Consider the following 19,436-nt stretch of genomic DNA (forward strand, 5'->3'; position numbering starts at 1 on the left):
GGAAAGGGTGGGCAGGCATTGGCCAAAGAAGAAACACCTTTTCTGGCAAGAGTGAGTTGGTAACACAGCCCTGATTCTAAACATAACTTATATTTCAGCATCTGTGTACCAACAGACACATTTCCAACAAAGTGAGTCATTTAACTCTTATCAATATTTTTGTGCAAGAGGGACAGGAACTTCACTAAATTGTGCACATTTCCACCCTGGTTTTCCACTGGAGAGTGGTTATTTTACTGCTTTGCTCTCTTCACTCAGAAAGTTGGAACTTTTGACTGGTTTGTGAGTTTCAGCTGCAGAACATTCCTGTGTAGGGAACTAAAAATTGAAACATTAAGACACCATGTAGAAAGGCAACAGCCAAACATATACTTCATACAGAGTTTTACAGTCTTTTCAATAGGAAAAATATGTTCACATTCCTAAAAGCTCATTGTGTTTGGGTTACTTAATTTGTATTTATAGGCTGGCTTTTAAAACAGTCACATTTGAAACTTTTCATATAAGCGCTAAAGGACTGCTCAGCTTTACTGATTAAAACTATCAATTTTTCTCAGACACTACCACCTCAGTCATTCTAACTATGCACGTTCACTAGGCAATGGATAATATCTGAATAGACACAATGAGAAGGTGCTGTGGTTTCATAGGTAGTATCAATACTTACCCATGCTCTGGAGGCTGCTACATTGCCATTAAGTTTTTCTGCTTTATAATAAGGTGGACCATAAACTGCAAACCAAACATCGACCCCTGGGGTTTGACTTGGGCTGTTTAATACACTGAAAATGTGAACGTTTTCCAGTTGGACTGATATAATTTCTGCAAGGAGCATCTTCATCTGGTAGTATTTACTCTGTTTTTCAGGGGATTGGGATATGAACTCCTCTGGAGTGATATCTGTAATAGAAGTTAAAAGCCTGACAAACATGTATCTTGCAACTGTTGTAGCAATAAAAGAGAGGAGCGCCACAGAATAAAGACTACGGTTGCAGAAAATGGACTCAACTACAAATTCAGGAGTATTTTCATTTTTAGGCTCTGAAATGTTCCACGCTGGTTTCTGCTCAGGGTTTGTGTTCTGAAGCTTTTTGACTTTTATCAATTTCCTTATTTTATTATTTTTTCAAATCAGAAACATGTTTAAGAAGATTTTACTTTTCCACAAAGTTTGAAACAATTTGGTAAATTTCAGGCAGATATTCGTTCAAATAAAGATTTTTTTCTGATATACAAATTGCTGTTTTGTTAAAAAGTTGATGTAGAGATTTTTCATCTCCACCTTCTGCGTCAGACAAGCATTTCTTGCTGTCTTTTTTCTCCATAGATGATTCTTCACAAGCAGTTTCAGAGGACCATGAAAAGAAAGATGCATTTTCAAACCCTTGCTTAGAAAACTCTCATCCCATGTCTAAGAACATTAGAATTCTAAGTAACATAGCAGTAACATTAAAGAGGTAGATTTCAGTAGTATGATCCTAGCTTATTTCATATTGCTTACCTTTTACTCGTATGGAACCAGCATTATGAAGGGCATCATCCTTGATTTCCTTCACTACAACTTTTACAGTTGAGACAACATCTGGCCAGACTCCGTCAATGACTCTGACTCTTACGTTATATGTTCCTGGTGGGGTTCCTTCTTTAATAGTCAGCAAACCTGAGTTATCATTAAGGATAAAGTACCTGTAATAAGAGTTAAGCCATGGAACAGCTATGAGAAGTTCAAAAGCCAAGTAGTGATTATCATTACTGATGTTTTTGTGATCCACTTCATTTTAGGAAAGCTATCAGAGAAAGCAGATGTGTTCCCTCATGAAGGGACAAAGCAGATCAGAACTTTTTTTACATTGCCTTCTGTTGGCTCCTAATAACTCTTCACCAGTATATCCAGAAGGTTTCTTCCTGACTCTATGCCATATTACCTGTGTGGGGAGACTCAGACTACTACAGCCATAACTTAGGAAACAGTGCAAACTCCTAGTTTACATACATCCATTGAGAGTGACACCTCTGTCAAAACCTCTGAATGGCACATGTGAATCTCAGTCCTGGTTACAATCCAGACACTTTGGTGTGAACACATCTAAATACGAATAAGGTCTTAAAACCAATGGTGACATGGAAACACCAGCTTTCCAGGAACTTGGATGAAGGAGGATAGAAGTTAGCAGGTGTTTTTTCTGTAGTGGCTCTCCGATACTGACTAAGGGTATGACTGTGAACAGGAATTCCCATCAGTCAATGGGAAGTAGGTGGGTTTGGCATGCATCATTATTTACTGCAGCCTCACACTCAGAAGGACCTTGGGAGAGCTACACACAAGCTTCTAACCAACAAAATGCTTTTGCACACTTGTTTTCAGAAAAAGGTGCTTTAAATACTTTTTGTGGGTTTGTGTGTGGGCAAGTCTTCCATACATTTCACACAACTCCCATTTTTCTCTCCAAATACCTTGATGTTTTCCCTTCAAATTGGTAGATTTTGTGATCCCAATCATCTTCATCAGGGGCACTGACCTGGCCCAGTACAGTTGTGGGAAGGATACCTAAAACAACACAGCATGTAAGTGGTACAGTCAGACCTCTCACGAATGTATGAACAGGTTGGCCATTCAAGTTTTACTGGTTTGTCTTAAGCCTAAAACCTCTATAAAAACGGTTGTGATAGTTCCCGAGAGAAGATGTGCACCAGTTTGCAAATACCATATGGTGTGCCACTTATTGGGTATTTGCTGTATGGCTACATAGATTTAATGCAACAGGTGACTGCGATGAAAAGTGGTGGAAAGGAAAAAGGAAAAGCCACCTTTGAGGAAAGATGTAAGAGGTATTCAGAATTACTAATTTTCACTATTTTGACTGCAGCATCTTACAAAGTGGTTTAGAGAGGGATTGGGGTTTGGCAGGATAAACAATCAAAATACTGACTGCGTTCTAAAGGGCAAAAAACAATAGCAACTTGGAGGGAATTACAGCAAGAGAGAGAGGATGTCCAAACTACAGTAACTAGGCTTATTTTTAGTAGATGGTGAGACTTTGGAATGAGATGAAAAGCAGCGTGCATTCTGCTGGTTTTGCATTCTCTCAGCAAGGCTCACAAATTAGTATTTTTCTGTTTTACAAAAGCTATTTCTGAAGGAAAGGCCCACAGGTATCTGAATTCATAGGTCTACTGAGTAAAGAATCAAGGATGACAAAGATGAGGAAAAAATGTGGACTTCACCTTGTGAAAAGGAACAGCATAAACCCTGACAACTGAGAGTCTTCATGCAAAAAGGAGAGAAAACTGTACTTCACTGGCAATTGCAGCAACATTCACTGGATATTTTGCAGGAGGTAGTATACAGGGTACCCTTGACTCCCACATTATATGAATGTAACATACAATATGGTAGTAGCCTTCTGATTCTGCCTCTCCTTAAGATTTTAAATAGCCAAAGATCTGAAGACTTGAATAGTTCCGCCCAGGGTTCTCAGCATACAGACTCATCACTTGTCAGCAACACTATGAATTTTGTTATTTTTTTTCACCCCAAAACGTTAATGCATCTGAAACTGCATCTGAAAACCAGATACCATTACTCATTTGATAGAAACATGCACAGAATATTAGCCAGCTATGCTCTTCTGTCAAGGCTGACTCAGTTTCTTCCACAAACCAAATGGCCCAGAGTCCTGTGTCTCCCCCACCTACTGCTCTCTGGTGGGGCTTAAGGAAACTTCAGTGGCATCTCTAAGACCTTAGGTTATGTGGAATAGGACAGAGTTCTCCTGTGCATTTCATAGCTGCTCCTTTGGCCTTACTGTCACACTTGGAATCAAGCATCAGGGAGTGATTTACCGTCATAGCAGTAAATGAGACATTCCATGTAGCCAGCAGCGTGTGGGTGGTCATTTTGGTCTCCGATATTCACCGTCAGGGTGTTGGTGGAGCTCATTGGTGGGATTCCACTGTCCGTGATCAGGATGGGCAGGTAGAACACCTTGTGCACTTCCCGGTCAAAGGTATGCAGCGCGGTGAGCAAGGCGCTTCCATTGTGGAAGTCCTGCAAGTTGAAATTAGTCAGACTGTTGAAATCACTGAGAAGGTGAAAGGAGAAAGGAGCTCCGTTAGCAGCAGTGTCTCGGTCTTTAGCATACAGCAATATAGAGGTCTCATTCATTTGGACAGCCTGTGGAGCAGGTGTGTTTTCCCAAACCACTGGGTTATAATGAGCCTCAAACTCTGGCCCATTGTCATTTACATCCTGCAGAGTCACTAAAACCGTGGCACTACCAGTCAGAAGGGGCTGCCCCATATCAGTGGCAATGACAATGAGTTGATACTGTGTCACCGTCTCATGATCCAGCGGTCTTGCAACCATCACCCACCCATCACTAGCCACAGAGAACTGGCCACCTGGATCAGACTTGTTTAGTAGGTGAAAAGAAAATCTTCCGTTCAGGCCAGAATCCAAGTCAACAGCAGAAACCTGAACAACTTTGGTGCCAACTGCTGCATCTTCCCCCAGTGCAGCCACTTCATAGGACTGGGGGTAGAAGACAGGAGCATGGTCATTGGAGTCCTCCACGTAGATCACACAGTGAGCGATGCTGAAGAAATCCATGTCCTCCGCTTTCACAGTCAAATTGAACACCCTCTCATGGGGCTTCTCAAAGTCAATCCGTTTTCGTAGCCTGATAAATCCACAGTTGTTAACTTCATCTGTATCTATGGAGAACTTGCGATCATTGTCCCCATCAAGGATGCTGAATGTCACCATGGCATTTTCTCCCTCATCTCTGTCCACAGCAGACACCACTGCCACCTCAGTGTTAATACTCGCATTCTCAGAGACAAATGCTGTGTAGATCCTTTGCAGGAAGACTGGAGCATGATCATTTACATCAGTCACCAAAATAGTGGCGGTGCCTGTCCCGGTGAGCCCTCCTCCATCTCTGGCCTCAACTACGAGTAGGTACTTGTCTTCCTTCTCCCGATCTAGGGACCCAAGCACTGTATAGATGGTGCCACTAACTGAGTCAATTGAGAACAAGTTCAGATTAATTTCATTTTGGACGTTCTGAATGATGCTGTATGTTAGCACAGCATTCATAGCAGCCTTTGGGTCATCAAGGTCCACTGCTGTCATTTCCGTGACAGGAGTGTCTGCTGGAGAATCCTCAGGGACGTGGCCCATGAAACAGCCATCCACCACACAGAGGAAAAGGGGTGCGTTGTCGTTCACATCCCTCACTTCTATGATCACATCTGCAAAGCCAGTCAGTCCTTCTCCACCCTCATCTGTTGCAAGAACAAGAAAGCGCCATGTTGATCGCTTCTCACGGTCTAACCTTTTATTTGCGCTGATCTCACCTGTGTTCTCATCGATGCTGAATTCGGTGCTGGCTCCCTGTCCATGCAGGGAATAGTTAATGGCATTTTGATCAGCCACTTGGTCAGGGTCTATTGCAGAAACCTGGAACAAGCCACAGCAGGTAAGCGTATATGTAAAAGAAAAGAGGAAATTACTGTTCTTTTATCGATGGCAGTTGGTATTGTGCAGGCTAAATAAATAGCATGTATTTTAACAGCAAACATCTATCTGTTTGGGTCATTCAGGTCAAGTACTCTTTCAATAAACATCATGCACAGCCTAGAGAAACAAAAAGAATCACATTTAGACAGACTAATATATTCTACTTCCCAGTATATTTTGGAAATATGAGATAGCTGCAAGAAGAACCAAGTGGAAGTAATAACAGATCTGCTGAGCAAATGTTTCTTGTGAAACTCTTTGGGGCTGGAATACAAAGACAAACAGGGTCTGTTTCTCTCTGAGTGAACAGAAAGCTGCAAAACCAGGGTGGCCATACAGCCAAGCGGATTATCAGCACAGGCCAGAGAGAACTCCTAGCTCCTGATTTGCATCCAAAAATTTTTGGGATTGTTTAGGAGACTACTAGCTGGGCCAACAAAGCAGTCCTCATGCCAGGGACTGCTCTAACACCAAAACAACAAAGATGATCGAGTTCGATTCAAAGAACAATCCCTGGTAATGTTTAGTTGGTACTATAAATGTAGCCAAAGAGTCTGTGACTTAAATGCATGAGGTACATGTGACAACCACATTACGCTTATACAGTTACTCAAAATATGCTAACTCTGCTTTGCAAGGGAAAGCTATCACATTTTTCAACATTTACAATCATAGAATCATTTGGGTTGGAAAAGACCTTTAAGACCACCAGTCCAGCCATTATTTGTGCTGGTCAAGGGAGCAAGTCCACCATGCAAATTCAACCAGACTTTCCTTATTCTTTTCTTTACAGAAGGTTGCTAGCTATATCATAATACCAGGGCTCAATGACTCTAAAGAAACTCTCTTTTTGGATTTGTGTGAATGGATGGGATTGAGCTGAACAAAAAGCCGGGTTTTGCCCTGCTTTGTGCAAACTGCTTTACCTTTAGAACAAGTACAGGCAGATCTGTGAGCTCCTCCAAGACATTGCCCTGGTATTCGTTCTGAGTGAACACTGGTGCTTCATCATTCTTATTGACAACATTGATGATGATAAGAGTGTGGTTTTCCCATTTTCCATCAGAAGCTACAAGCCGGAGCTCATAATGTTGTTCTTGTTCATAATCAAGAGGCTGAGCAATGAAGACAGTTCCAACCTCAGGTTCCACATCAAAAACTCCTTTCACATTTCCTGATGTGATCTGATACCTTAGTTTGGCATTTGCACCTACAATAGAAAGCAAATGATCACTGCCTGTGCACTCTCTGAATACTCAGTCCAGCTATACACAGTGGACACGTACCCAAGAGAAACCCAAAACCCTGTATTTGCTCAGGCTGTTACAGTGTGGTGTGGGAGATAAAACACAGACACAGCCACAAACAGAATGGTCCATGTATGCAATTTGAAGGGTTTGTGTATGCTAAATTGGGGGTTAGGTCCGCATTTATATTTAGAAATATAATTTGCAGTCACAGACAAGTAACTTTTTATTGACAATGAAGGAATTGTGTGTCTCCAATTTATTGTGCATTCATTTGCCAATAGTAAAATAACATGCTATTAAAATACTAGAAGCTATTTTTGCTCAATGTTTCCTAAGCCTCCCATTTCAAAAGCCAGTATTCCTTAACTTTTTTTTTTTTAACCACTGGATGGTGCTAAAATATAACGGAAGTCCCATTTTGAGCAAGAATTCATCTCGGAAGAACATTCCAGCTGTACAACAGCAGTTTTTTGATTGCTGCAAAATGTTTCGGAACAAAAAACCATGCTTACATATTTGAAAAGGGAAAAAAAAAAAGAAACAAACCATGATGTTGCATTCCAAGATAGAAAGTAATTTCCCAAATTAAATAGGTGAACTGCTAGGAGTAGAAAGAATGTTCAGCATTTTAAGTTATGAGTCAACTGTGGATGAGAAGACTAGAGCAACATGATGGCAAGAAAGTGAAAAGGCTGTGCCAAATATTAGCACTTGGAAGGGCTTGGCTGCAGCATGAGTTTGACCATCACTTGCTAGTCAGTTTTGCCAATTCTCTCAAGTGCAGCAGCCAGTTTTAAATGTCCTCTTTACTTCTCCATCATAGACACCAAGAGGTACAGGCCACAGAAAGGAATGGTCAACTCCTACCTGCTCCCAGCAACACGTTCCTCTGGTGCTCGTTTGTGCTCTGTCACCAATGCACCAGCTTGCCTTCTTTTTTTCAATGGGTTTGCTTTTCTCCAGCAAGTTGAGCTGGACCAGCTCATGAAAGTAGCAAAAAGCCACAGCAGAAGTAAAGACAGGAACTGACTGGTGGTGCATGCCATTGGACTGTCTCAGCCCATCTGGTCTCACCACACTGCAGGGGCAGTTTCACACGATCAGAGCTGATGTGTGAGCCCAAAAAGAAGGTCTGGCTTTCTTTTTTTTCCTCCCTTTTCCCTCCCTTCGTTTCTGGCCATGTCATCCCACATTTTCCACTGTTTGTCAGGTTCTTCCACAAGCATATTCAACCCACTAACGCACCAAAAGGCACACAGATTTGAGTTTCTTGCAATAGTAATATGTAAAACTGACTCCCCAGGAGATCTGGAAAGCACAGGAGTCAGCACAAAGCAAGCACATGCTCAGGAGTCAGTTACATCAGGGTTGTGGCTCCAGGTGATTCCATTCTGTCCCAAAGAGATTGTAGGTTAGCTTAACCTTTGCCCTGTGATCCTGAGCACCTAATAAAAGGATATGCTCCCATATGCCCAGAATGTCTTTCCTCACTTTTACAAACATTTGAAATGCTTAATAATCTCTCGGATGCAGAGATTTGTTTGCCCATGAAGGAAGTAGCCCTACATACAACATACAGTAATACTAAGAGGACTTGGAAAGACATGCAGGATCCACTCACCCTCATCTTCATCATCTGCTGTTGCTGTCACCACAGGACTTCCAACATCCCTGTCCTCATCTATGTTGACCTCATACACTGACCGAGGAAATGCTGGAGCATTGTCATTCACATCACTGACAAAAATCCTTACATAGGCTGTGTCTAAGAAGGAGATGCAAAAGGAACATGCAGACTAAAAATGGCAGAGGTGGAATACCTTGTCATATTCCAGGCAGCTCACATACCCCCCAAGTCTAGAAAAGTTAAGGAACCCAATCTCTGATATATTTTACCCAATATATAATTCCTTACTAGTTTTACCTGTGTTGGGCTGCCCATGAACACCAGGTCTGGCAGATTCTGAAGAGTCCTGAGATTGAACCTCAATCAAGTAAGAGGCTCTTTTCTCTCTGTCAAAAGATGCATGGGTGGAAATAATTCCTGTCTCAGGTTCAATGGTGAAGAACTGGTAATCCTCACTAGCATCTTTCAATATTAAGTAGTGAACCTAAATAGGAAATAGTTAAGAGAGGCTGCATTTTCCACTTTCATTTGTATGTCCAAGTGCTGTGACCTTCCCCAGTAGCCTTCTGGGTCTGTCTGCAAAGTAGCCACACTCTGAGGAAAGACAGTTCATCTGGATGTAATTTTTCTAAGTCTTTTGCCCATTTTGATATAAACCCCCCAGAATTATCAAGCAGAAGAACATCTATACTAGTGATATCAAAGCCCATCAACCCCAGTATCTAATCTCCAACAGTGGCCAGTAAGCGCAGTTAAGAAAGATCACAAATAACAGAAGGACAGAGAATGTATGGAATAACATCTTCCCTGGTGTCTCCCCCGCTTCCAGCAACCCACTGTGATTCTGATCTCAAAAATAACCCAGGGCTAACAGAGTTTGGGTCCTGTTCAACAGGACTGAACAAATGGAAACCTCCACTGATGAAAGCTATCCACATTCATTTCTTTAACAAAGGCCTGGCTTCCTCCTCTGAAAAAAACACATTTCCACCCCTACCCCCAAGTCATGTCCAGAGCACCGCCAGGCACTTCTACCACACAGGTTGCTCTTCAGAAGTTGCAAAATAACAGTTACAGAACAGGACATCCCTACTAGCCACAGCTCCCTCACGAAAGTTAGTAGGATTTTTGGAAAAGGCTCAGGAAATGCACAGAAAATGAGCAGTTTCCTTCGTAACACAGCTTTTTCCTAGGGTTGGGTCATTATGACAATGATGGTCAAATGTTGGTTTTACCAACCATTTGACCAGTGATGGTGAAATGAAATGTTATTTAATTGACCATATTTATGTGGCTGTGTTTAACTGACCGTAATCACTGTCAGTTAAATGCTGAAGTGGCACAAATTTGAAAACATGTCCTGCAGCCACCTCCACTTGTCTTGTCATGGCAGCAACCCTGAGAAGTGCTTTGTCACAGTTGTTGGATTAAGATAAACTGCTATGATGCAGGATCCCAAGATCGTGAACAGCATCTTCTCTGCCTGCGTTCCATATTATGCACAACGGGCATATGCTGGACAACTGCTTGACACGTGCTGTATGAAGTGTTTGTGGCTCATTACCCTGTCATCTTCCGTCTGTGTACTCTCACTAATACTAAAACCTGCCTATTGGGAGGAAAAGAATTGGACGTAAGGTCAAACCTCTCCATGTAGGCCAGAATCCAAGTCTGTAGCTAACACCTGAACCACAGATGTGCCAACATCAGCTCCTTCTGGCACAGACACCTCGTAGTTAGAAGACACGAAGAATGGAACATTATCATTGACATCTGCAAAAGGAGGTGACAGGGACCATGGTAAGAAAATGTTTGAAGACCTTTTTTCCCCCCTGTATTTTTAACCACAGTCGTAAATTTGCTTGGAGAAAAAACGCACATTGTTCATAGTAAGAGGCAATTCTGATTTGGATCTTCTCATTTTCATGGCAGCTGTCAGGAGGCATTTTATAAACATTTTTGAAGGGCCAGTTTCTGACATATTTTCTCCCTAAAACTACTGTGTAGGACCAGGTGAGCACAAGGGACAGGCAAGAGAACTACGGCAGCACTGACTCTGATCCGTTTAAACTGCCCTGGGATCACATCCTTCTGCTCGACTCATGACTATCAGTCCAGGTTCCTCTTTGTCTGTAAGAGGACTAAACTCAGAAATGTTGCAGTCCCCTACATCTTTTTGCACTTTTCACAGTTTAACAGCCACATTTTAAGACAGTCATTTTCCTGTGTCATGGCACAATGCCAAAACAGAGGAGCTGTGATGACAGTTCCTCAGATCCATCTGTCTCTATGAAGAGCAGACAAAATTCTTAATACCTCATTCTACAAACCCATACACACATATTTAGTTTTACTACTGCCACATGACTCCATTGATTCTGACACACAACCATTTGCATGACCAGTGTCTTAAATATTTTTTTTTTAAGCTGTGGGTGGGGGCTCCTGTAAATCCCAATTTTCTTTCTCACTTTTATAAATAATAGTCTGTGAAAACTTCTTTTCAAATGTTTTTTTTTTCATATTTTATAGAAGAGAATGTGTCTTGTTAGAGGTAAGTTTCGGCAAATTCACTGAGCAAGGTAAGAAAAACAAGATTCTATAAAAGAGCACCCTTTTCTGTGTACTTGTGCATAAATAAAGGACAAATCTGTGTATGAAACTTTCTTGTGGTTATTTCTCTCTTAAAGGTGTCTACCTTGCTTTTTTCCCCCCACTAACGCATACACGTGTGTGTAACCTTTTTTCATATGAAATAGAATGCTGTTGAAAAAAGGACTTTTGCTTGTGAGCAAAATGAGTTTCTGCCAAATTCTGATACCAATAACTGCACCATAGGAAAAATCTTTTGCAGCAGGGTCCATAATCTACAAGGAGGCTTGGGCCCTGGCTTGAAGCACTCTTGCTTTACAAACCTGTAGGGGTTTTGCATTGGTGGACTGCAGAAGAAAAGACAATGCTGTGACAAAGTGAAGTAGGGAAGTTGGAGTCCCATTCAAATTACCACTTAAGTCTCTCATTTCAATGGTGGTGAGACAAATGTTTTTGCTGGAGACTTCACTTATTCATATTTTCACCTAAATGTCTACATATCAAAAGTAACTCCACTAATGCTTCAAAAAGCAGTGATTAAAATCAGATTTATAGTTTTATTCTGCAGGAGTAGAGCTTTGCAAAAGATCCTGCTATAAGGAGGGTTGGATCAATTTTTTGAAAACTGCACCTATTGTAAGGACCCTTGCATTTTCATTTCTAAAGTTTTAATCTCAGTATTCAATAGAAAATTCTGAATGTAACAAAATCCCCTAAAGAGATACCAAACACAAAGCACAGAATATTTCCTGTAATACTAGTCTTCTTTCAATAGCCTGGGGACAATTACTAGATTTCTCCTCCTATCAAAAGAAAACCTTTCCAATTACATTTATGCACTAGTGCTGCATAGACATTCAGACAGCCCATATTTGCACTGTCACATTTCCACATTTGATAGTTGTGCTTAAAAATTATCTCTAATAGGCCTTTTTAATGACTACATGACTTCCTTTTGCAGTATAGAAACATATAAAGCATTCTTAGGTGGCTTTCATGGATGTTACCTTAATTTGTGGTGTTATACTAAAAAAACAAGAATATTGTTCTGAATGAGCTGTTCTAGCAGCAGCAAAGCTTACCTGTTATGTTCACGCAAACAGTGGTAAAGGAAGCTAAAGGAGTCATTGCTACATTTTGTGCCCGGACTGTCAGGGTGAAAAACTTAGTTGCCTCAAAGTCAAGTGGTTCAGCGACTAGAAGAGAAGCGGATCCATCAGCTCTGTTTGGCTTCAGATAGAAACGAACTGGCATGTTAGTCTCTGGAACTTGGCCCTCCTCCAGATTATACGTAACTCTCGGATCACCAAGAGGGGATGTGGCTTTGATGGTCTGAAGAAGAAAAGAGCCACCACATATATTCATGAAGCACGGGGCTGCAAGTGTTAAATATTCAGTTTGATTGCAAGAACATATATGCATGTGTGTTCCCCAAAAACATACAGGCCTGTATGACTTGGATAACAGAAAAACAGAAACAGTTTACAGAGCTGAGTTTCATTTAGAACATTTAAGTTTGATGCAGATCTTTAATCAACAGTAAATTTACCTGCCACTAAATATGCCAAGCAAGAACTGCATCACTGGCTAAAGGAAATCCCTCCTCTCTCCTTCTACCAAAACAAAAGCAATCCAAAAGGACACAGTTACTTCACTGAGTTGTACATTTTATCAGGCAACTTACAGACAAAACCTAAATTGTTTGCAAGTGCTTGGATATTACATGTAGGAGGAGGAAGATAGGAATTATCTGGCAGTTTACGGAAAAGACTATCCTTAAAGAATAAGTCTGCGCAGGTTAACAAGGAATCGTTTTAGGTTAGAAGAGCCCAAAGCAATCCATGCTGTAGTACTAAACAGAGAAAAGATGTAGGAAAGATGCAGACAGTCAGCATGGTCTGAGGATGGAGGAGTGAGGAGCCGGCCCTTGATGGGAACACTCAAGGATTTCCCACGCAGGCAGGACATGGGTCTTGTGTCTGCAGGAGCACCCCCTGTTGGCCATTGGTGTAAGAAGTCACTGGGAAACTGCTGCCAGCTGAAATGCCAACCTGTTCTGCAACAGGTACTCCTGACAAACACTAACAGGGTACACAGCTGTGAAGGCTGATAAGGAAAGACCAGAATGCAGGAAGGTTGCAGGGTGGTCATCCTTGTACTTCTGACATAGAGAGAGAGCACAACAGAGGGAGAAGCTGAAATGAAGAGGGAGGGAAGTAATGGCACCTTTAACATACCACTATCTTGGTGTCACGAATGGTGTTTTCAGGGATGGTTACCCAGTATCTGCTCTGCTCCCAGCGGGGTGGCTGGCTGAGTGCATTAGTGACAGTTACCATCAGCTCCACAGTGCTGCTTCTGTTCCCTCCATCTGTTGCTACGATATATCGGCTAATGCGTGTTGTCTATGAAACGAAGGAGATTGAGGATATTTGCAAACCATTTTGTACAAACCAAGAGATTACAATTAACCCTCTGCAATGGATGTGAGGGGTTGGAGGTTGCTCTTTTCCAAGCAGAGTCACATTACCTGGGGTAGCAGGCGGTTCACGTAGACCCAGCCCGTGCTGGGGTTGATCTGGAAGTATTCCAGCTCGTTTTCTAACATTGAGTATGTGACAGCAGCATTCACACCTTGGTCACTGTCATGAGCTGCAACACGAAGGAAACTTGTCCCCACTACAGTGTCTTCACTGAGGAAGTCTTTGAAAAGACAAAGATAGTGTCAGCAGGTCTTGTTCTGATTTACCAGGCTGTGGATAATAGAAATACTCCTGTAAAATCTCATAATCACCTTCACGAGAGACTAAACGTTTCTGTAATGAGGTAGAGTCACTAACAGAGTGCCTATAACCCTCTTTTAGCTTTCCCTTCCCTTTCCCCTGACATTCTGGGTGTTAAGGGAGCTGCTGGTGAAGCAGGTTTACTGACTATGCTGCTGCCGGTACTCATGCTCCTGCATGGCAAACGCCACAGCCACCTGCATGCCTGCTGCTTCAGATCACAGCCCAGGCGGCTGGGCTCGGCTACTGATAAAAGCAGGCTGGCAACAACAGGTGTTCTGTGTGAACTGAATTAATCCTGAACGTGAGTGGTGGCAGCAGCATCGCTACAGGGAGGCAGCAGGTTATTTCAACGTGTGAAGACTTGGGTCATAGTGAAGATGCCCCCAACACCCCAGTGTTTTGGAGAAGCTGCCCAGGGCAAAGGCAATGATCATTTTATAAATGCTCATTTCCTTAGCTCTCACTCCCTCTTCCCAGCAATCCACCCGAGACAAAGGTCGTGTCTTTGTGGCTGTAGTCTTAGATGGACCCACTTAAGCTGAGCAGTCTTTCCTACTCCCCTCCTCTCTGCAAGGCACAATTTACATAAAGCTATTGCATACCTGCCTCTTGTCCACACCACAGTCTTTAGATTGCTCTGATCTGTTTTGGGTCCTGCTCTTCCCTCCATTCTCAGGCAACCAGTACAAATTCTTCCTCCAAGTAGCTAGGGGTGCTTGCGTGATTGTGTTTTTGAGCTATTTCCATGCACTGACTCCATCAGCTCAGTGTATTGAAATGGCCCTGGCAGTGGGAAGGCTGTCACAGTTAGGTTTCAACAACCCAGTCAGTCTATTTAATCACTTCTTGTTCAGAAACCATTTTGTATCTTTGATCTTTCTTGTACGTGTCTCCTTTAGCATTTTTAAAAAGTGAGACAATCAGAAATGAGTATTATTTATAAAGTGGAGTGGTCATGTTTTCTACCTTAATATCTTGGTGTACCTGCTGCTGTGGCAGCAGGGCAGTAAAACCTTACACCACTGCAACCACTTGCTCCGTGAACAGCTATTTGAGCTTTAATTAGTTTCCCTCATCCCCCACGATATTTAATTGGTCTAGGATTCATGGCCCTGCTATGTCAGAAAAGCTACTCTCAAAAGAGATTTATTGGTACTAAAACAGATTAACAAAAATGGAATTTATTGCTAAGAAACACTGTAAAATATCTCTTTTTTTTGTCTAAATTAACTCTTTTATAGTCAGATCCTGTTAAATTGCACTGTAAGAAAAAATACAAAATTACTTGGAAGGGCTGTACTCTCTCATTTTATGTATTTCTCTTGCTGTTGGCATAACTTTAACACTTACTATGCCATCCCTGCTGCATGGAGTTAAACATTTCTTTAATGTCTGTTTTGCAGGCAGATGACAAGCTGCATGGCTTAAATCAGGGATTTGAGCAACGTCCTAGTGCAGAGGAATAAAGAACCAGCAGTTTCCAGGAAGAATAGAAACCTATGACTAACGGCATTTGATCTTGTTAGAGAGGAAGCTATTTTTAATTCTGTGACGTATAAACATTGATTACTTATGTATAGATGCTGGGAAAGTACTGTGCATAAAGTGACCTCATTATCTGCAGTTTCCCCATCCCAAAGGGCTGCCTTTGTTTCAGATCTTTGCTGGTACTCTGTGTTCATTAAAAAAGAAGAAAATCTGCCTGTTTCTCAGATGTGCCAGAGTCCCCATAATCACCAAATCACTGCTCAGCTTCACTACTGCTGAAAAAAATATAATCCTGGGCAGTTTCACATGAAGAACATTTCTGAAGGTAGGGTAGAAAGGTTCATCCTTGCACAAACATTACCTTTACCTTAAGGACTTCTCTGCTCTGTCCGAATACATTCCTCTCCAATGAGATCACTCCCACCTGATTTCTCAGCAGTGCTTTGGCCAGGCTTACAGAAACTACTGGTAGCAATACAGAAATGGCTATTCCCAATCTAAACATTTTAATCGATTTGGCATTTGGAGTTAGTCACTAGAAGATACTCTAAATGGTGAAACACAATTTTATTTCTGTCCTGTGCGTAACTCTGAAGTGTGGATGTATATTTAGACTATTTCCAAGAAGGTTACTTATCCTCCTGTTAAAATCCTGCCATAGGACCATCCAACCTCTTTCTGAATCCTGCTAAAATGCTGGCCTCTGTGATGCTAAAGATGATTTACGTATGAGCCATCTTCATTTTAACAAGGCATTGGTCACTCTTTGACCTACGTGACATTTCCATAGAACTGCCAAAACATCTCCAAAATGGAGTTGCTGCCACATGCATCATCGACTATTTTTTGCCATATTGAGGCAATTACACAAGGAAGGGCTTGTTCTCATCCAGCAACTAGGGAGTATTTTTGTCTCTTGTGGGTGACATCAAATGTAGATGGTCCAAGTATACAGAACCACAGGATACTATTGGAGAGGCACAGAGTAAAATTAAATGAAAGACTGACAGAAAGCATATCGTGTGTGCATAAAACGGGAATTGCACCAGGGCAAATGGGAAAAGCTAGCTCAGCAGTCCAGTTACAGGAGGCATTGGGGATCCCAGCCAAATGCAGGCTAGAAGCCAAGGATTTCAGGCTGTTTGACAAGAGATACACCACTCCAGCCTATTTGGACAGAGGTGCTGTGTTAAAGAGACACAGATGACAATTGCTCTTCTAGTCAAGGCTGATGAATTCCCAGCTAGGATGACATGTTTTGTTTTGGGACATAGAATAAGAATTCAGTGTGCAGAAAAATGGGGCAGGGAGAAGCCACAAAGGGAAGTGATCAAATCTGCCTCATCAGTAAGAGTGAAGACTGTGTTTCTGAGAGTATTGCAATGGATAAAGAGGACCAATCTATTCTGCATCTTTCCACTGATGATGGATTAAGTGATAACTAGCTTAGTGGGAAGCAAAGGAAGACTGGTCACCTAAAAAAATGACCACTGCTACAAGTAATTACCAACCAAGTTCATGTTGTGGAACTGGGACAGGTATTAAGAAACACTCACACTGATAGCGACTGTTCTCAAACTTGGGATCGTTGTCATTGACGTCAGCAATAAAGACGGTGATTTGACACAAGCCGATCAGCGGCTCCTGTGCCTGGTCGGTAGCAGTAACAGACAGCGTATGCTCCCTCTGCTTCTCCCGGTCAAAACTCTGCATGGTTGTGATGACCCCTGGGAACACAGACACCTCCTGTTCTGTGTGTCACAGCCTCGGCACTGAATTTGCAGAAGGGAACCTGCACATCTGCACAACAGGAACCTCTGACCACACAGCACAACTGTCAGGATTAATCCACACCAACACTGCAATGCATGTCTTGGACAAGACCTACAATTCTCCTGTCTCTCCTCTCCTCACATGTCACCTACTGCCAGTAGTCAATAGCTTTCTCTTCTGCTGCCCTGATAAGGAGCTTCAGTCTGACAACTTTGCTATCTCACTCCTCATGTAGCACAGGACTTCGTTCTCCTCATCCAGAGGCCTCTCTTAGGTTTACTCCAGTGACAGTCCAAGGAACTGAAGATTTCAAAGACACCTCATTATTACCCTGGGGAGAAGTCACACCACAGAAGGCACAATTGATGTGACCAAAGTAAACTCTACTACAGGAGCTGGAGGCTGCCTCATAGAACAGATTAAAACTGGGTAGAATCACATAGCTCAGTTAATAAATAGAACAATTTTCTACATAACTTCAGTTTTTCCTCTCTACTAAGTCTTTTCCTGTCTCAGCTCTTTTCTTCTGGTTGGGAGACTTTAAACTGTCCTTCTTGAGGGCAGTTCCAGGCTTATGTGTCTCAGCTATGCTAGGGACCAGGACTCTGCTGCTCTGCTGTAGGCCCTTCCAGTCTCCTGCTCAGCCCTGGACATGCAAAGATCCTATTTTACTGTTTTGGCTATAGAAACATCAACAAGTTTTATAACTTCTTCATCTGAAATGCACCAAGGCTCTCTGTCACTGCCCTGTTCTGGTACGAGGGTTTTACCTCTGTACACATTGCACTGGACCTCCTATTTGTGCATGAGATGAGAAATTCATCATGGCCACACTGAGGAAAAGAACAAACTCAAGCTGTTAGTCACACTTTCTGCTCTGCATTTTTATAGCTACACTTGATCCAATAGGAAGGTAACTGATACAGAATAGCTTTTTATGTTTTTATTGAACTGGGGTTTGTTTCCCTACTTAATTTGTCATTTAAATCACTATGATCTTAATTTAATCTATGTGCATGGCTATCCATATACTCTGAACTTTTTCCAGTGTTTGTTCTATGAGCTGTTACAACTAACCCTGCAGTTACACCGTTAAAGCATAAGCCCACATGGACACACTGATAGAGTAGCATTCTCATTACAATACAACAGCATTTTCATGTTATCTCAGGAATCTGGAAACTACTGACCTGTGTCTGGGTCAATGCTGAAGCCCAGGGAAGCTCCATCTCGGTGCATGAGCCCATACTTCACCTCTCCATTGACACCGAGGTCTGCATCATAGGCTTCTACCTGTAGCACAAATGTGCCTGGAGGCTGATTCTCCAGAACCCAGGTGCTGTCGCTGTAGTAAGTGCACTAGAAATACACCCAAACATCCAACCCTATATATTACACAGAGACACATGAATTTGCTGCGCAGTGTCAAAATGTTTTTCCAGCATGTCTGAGAAGAACTCAGAAGAAAATCACTTCTATTACTTATACGCACACAGAAATCAAGCTCCCAGGGAGAGGAAGGAAAAAGGAGAATGAAGACTTTACACTTTAAATATGAAGAAACCTGGCTGCGTGTTCACTTACAGATTCATTTTGCTCTGTACACACAGTCCCTTCAGCCCACCAGCAATCACCGATAGCCAAGGAGAGTCTACGACCCCAATTACGGATGGGAAAAGAATATCTCCAGAAAGACATCTTACCTCTCTGAAGACAGGCTTGTTGTTATTAACGTCATTAACTCCTACAATAACCTCAGCAAAACTGCTGAGGGGAGTGGGTCCCCCCGATGCATTGTCATCTATCGCAGTGATGTTCAGTGTGTATTGAGGCCCTTTCAGGTTGGGCGGTGGGTTTCTGCGGAGTTTTATGATACCTAAATTTGGAAGCATAGAGCATCATTTCATTTTACTGTGCAAACAAACAAAATAAATCAAGTGAGTGTCGTATTTCTCTGCCACTGTATTGCTGGTTCAGTTTGTATTTCAGTTGCAAAGCACAGGAATTGGTCATCTTAGACTGCAAAGTCCTTGGACCAGGATCCCAAGCTTTGATAATTGGAGAATGACCACCATATCAAAGAGCTAATTCTCACTGATTCAAACATCCCCATTTGCAGAGTACATAAATATGGTGATTTCTTATGGTTTTTGACACCCAGGTGAAGCAGAGTCAATATAGATTAGACAGTAAATAACTGTGTCCTAAGACCTCTTTCCTTACCTTTCTGACTCTCCAGTTCAAAGTTGCCCTCCTCATTGCCTCCTGTAATCAAATAGAGCAGCCCATCTCCATCAGGGTCCTTTGCCCGAACAGTAGCCACTAAGGTGCTGGGACCAGCATCTTCTGAAAGGAAAGTTCTGTAGCTGATGGACATAAGGGAGCAATGGCAGCACATT

General features: G+C 42.2%; 1 protein-coding gene across 1 annotated transcript in view; it reads right to left on the reverse strand.

Moving 5' to 3' along the window:
• The window catches only part of LOC115616670 (neural-cadherin-like), a 49,125-nt gene that overhangs the window by 11,266 nt on the left and 18,423 nt on the right, over nucleotides 1-19,436 (reverse strand). The window contains exons 7-21 of the mRNA XM_030506200.1: nucleotides 19,261-19,403; nucleotides 18,741-18,913; nucleotides 18,228-18,396; nucleotides 16,821-16,991; nucleotides 13,521-13,693; nucleotides 13,228-13,395; nucleotides 12,073-12,322; nucleotides 10,044-10,171; nucleotides 8,696-8,882; nucleotides 8,393-8,536; nucleotides 6,448-6,731; nucleotides 3,844-5,461; nucleotides 2,455-2,548; nucleotides 1,502-1,686; nucleotides 668-900 (exon numbers count right to left, since the gene is read on the reverse strand). Coding sequence (XP_030362060.1) covers nucleotides 668-900; nucleotides 1,502-1,686; nucleotides 2,455-2,548; nucleotides 3,844-5,461; nucleotides 6,448-6,731; nucleotides 8,393-8,536; nucleotides 8,696-8,882; nucleotides 10,044-10,171; nucleotides 12,073-12,322; nucleotides 13,228-13,395; nucleotides 13,521-13,693; nucleotides 16,821-16,991; nucleotides 18,228-18,396; nucleotides 18,741-18,913; nucleotides 19,261-19,403 — 4,120 coding nt within the window. The remainder of the gene's footprint in view (nucleotides 1-667; nucleotides 901-1,501; nucleotides 1,687-2,454; nucleotides 2,549-3,843; nucleotides 5,462-6,447; nucleotides 6,732-8,392; nucleotides 8,537-8,695; nucleotides 8,883-10,043; nucleotides 10,172-12,072; nucleotides 12,323-13,227; nucleotides 13,396-13,520; nucleotides 13,694-16,820; nucleotides 16,992-18,227; nucleotides 18,397-18,740; nucleotides 18,914-19,260; nucleotides 19,404-19,436) is intronic.

This window comes from Strigops habroptila, chromosome 1 (genome assembly GCF_004027225.2).
Source record: "Strigops habroptila isolate Jane chromosome 1, bStrHab1.2.pri, whole genome shotgun sequence".
Lineage (NCBI taxonomy): Eukaryota > Metazoa > Chordata > Aves > Psittaciformes > Psittacidae > Strigops > Strigops habroptila.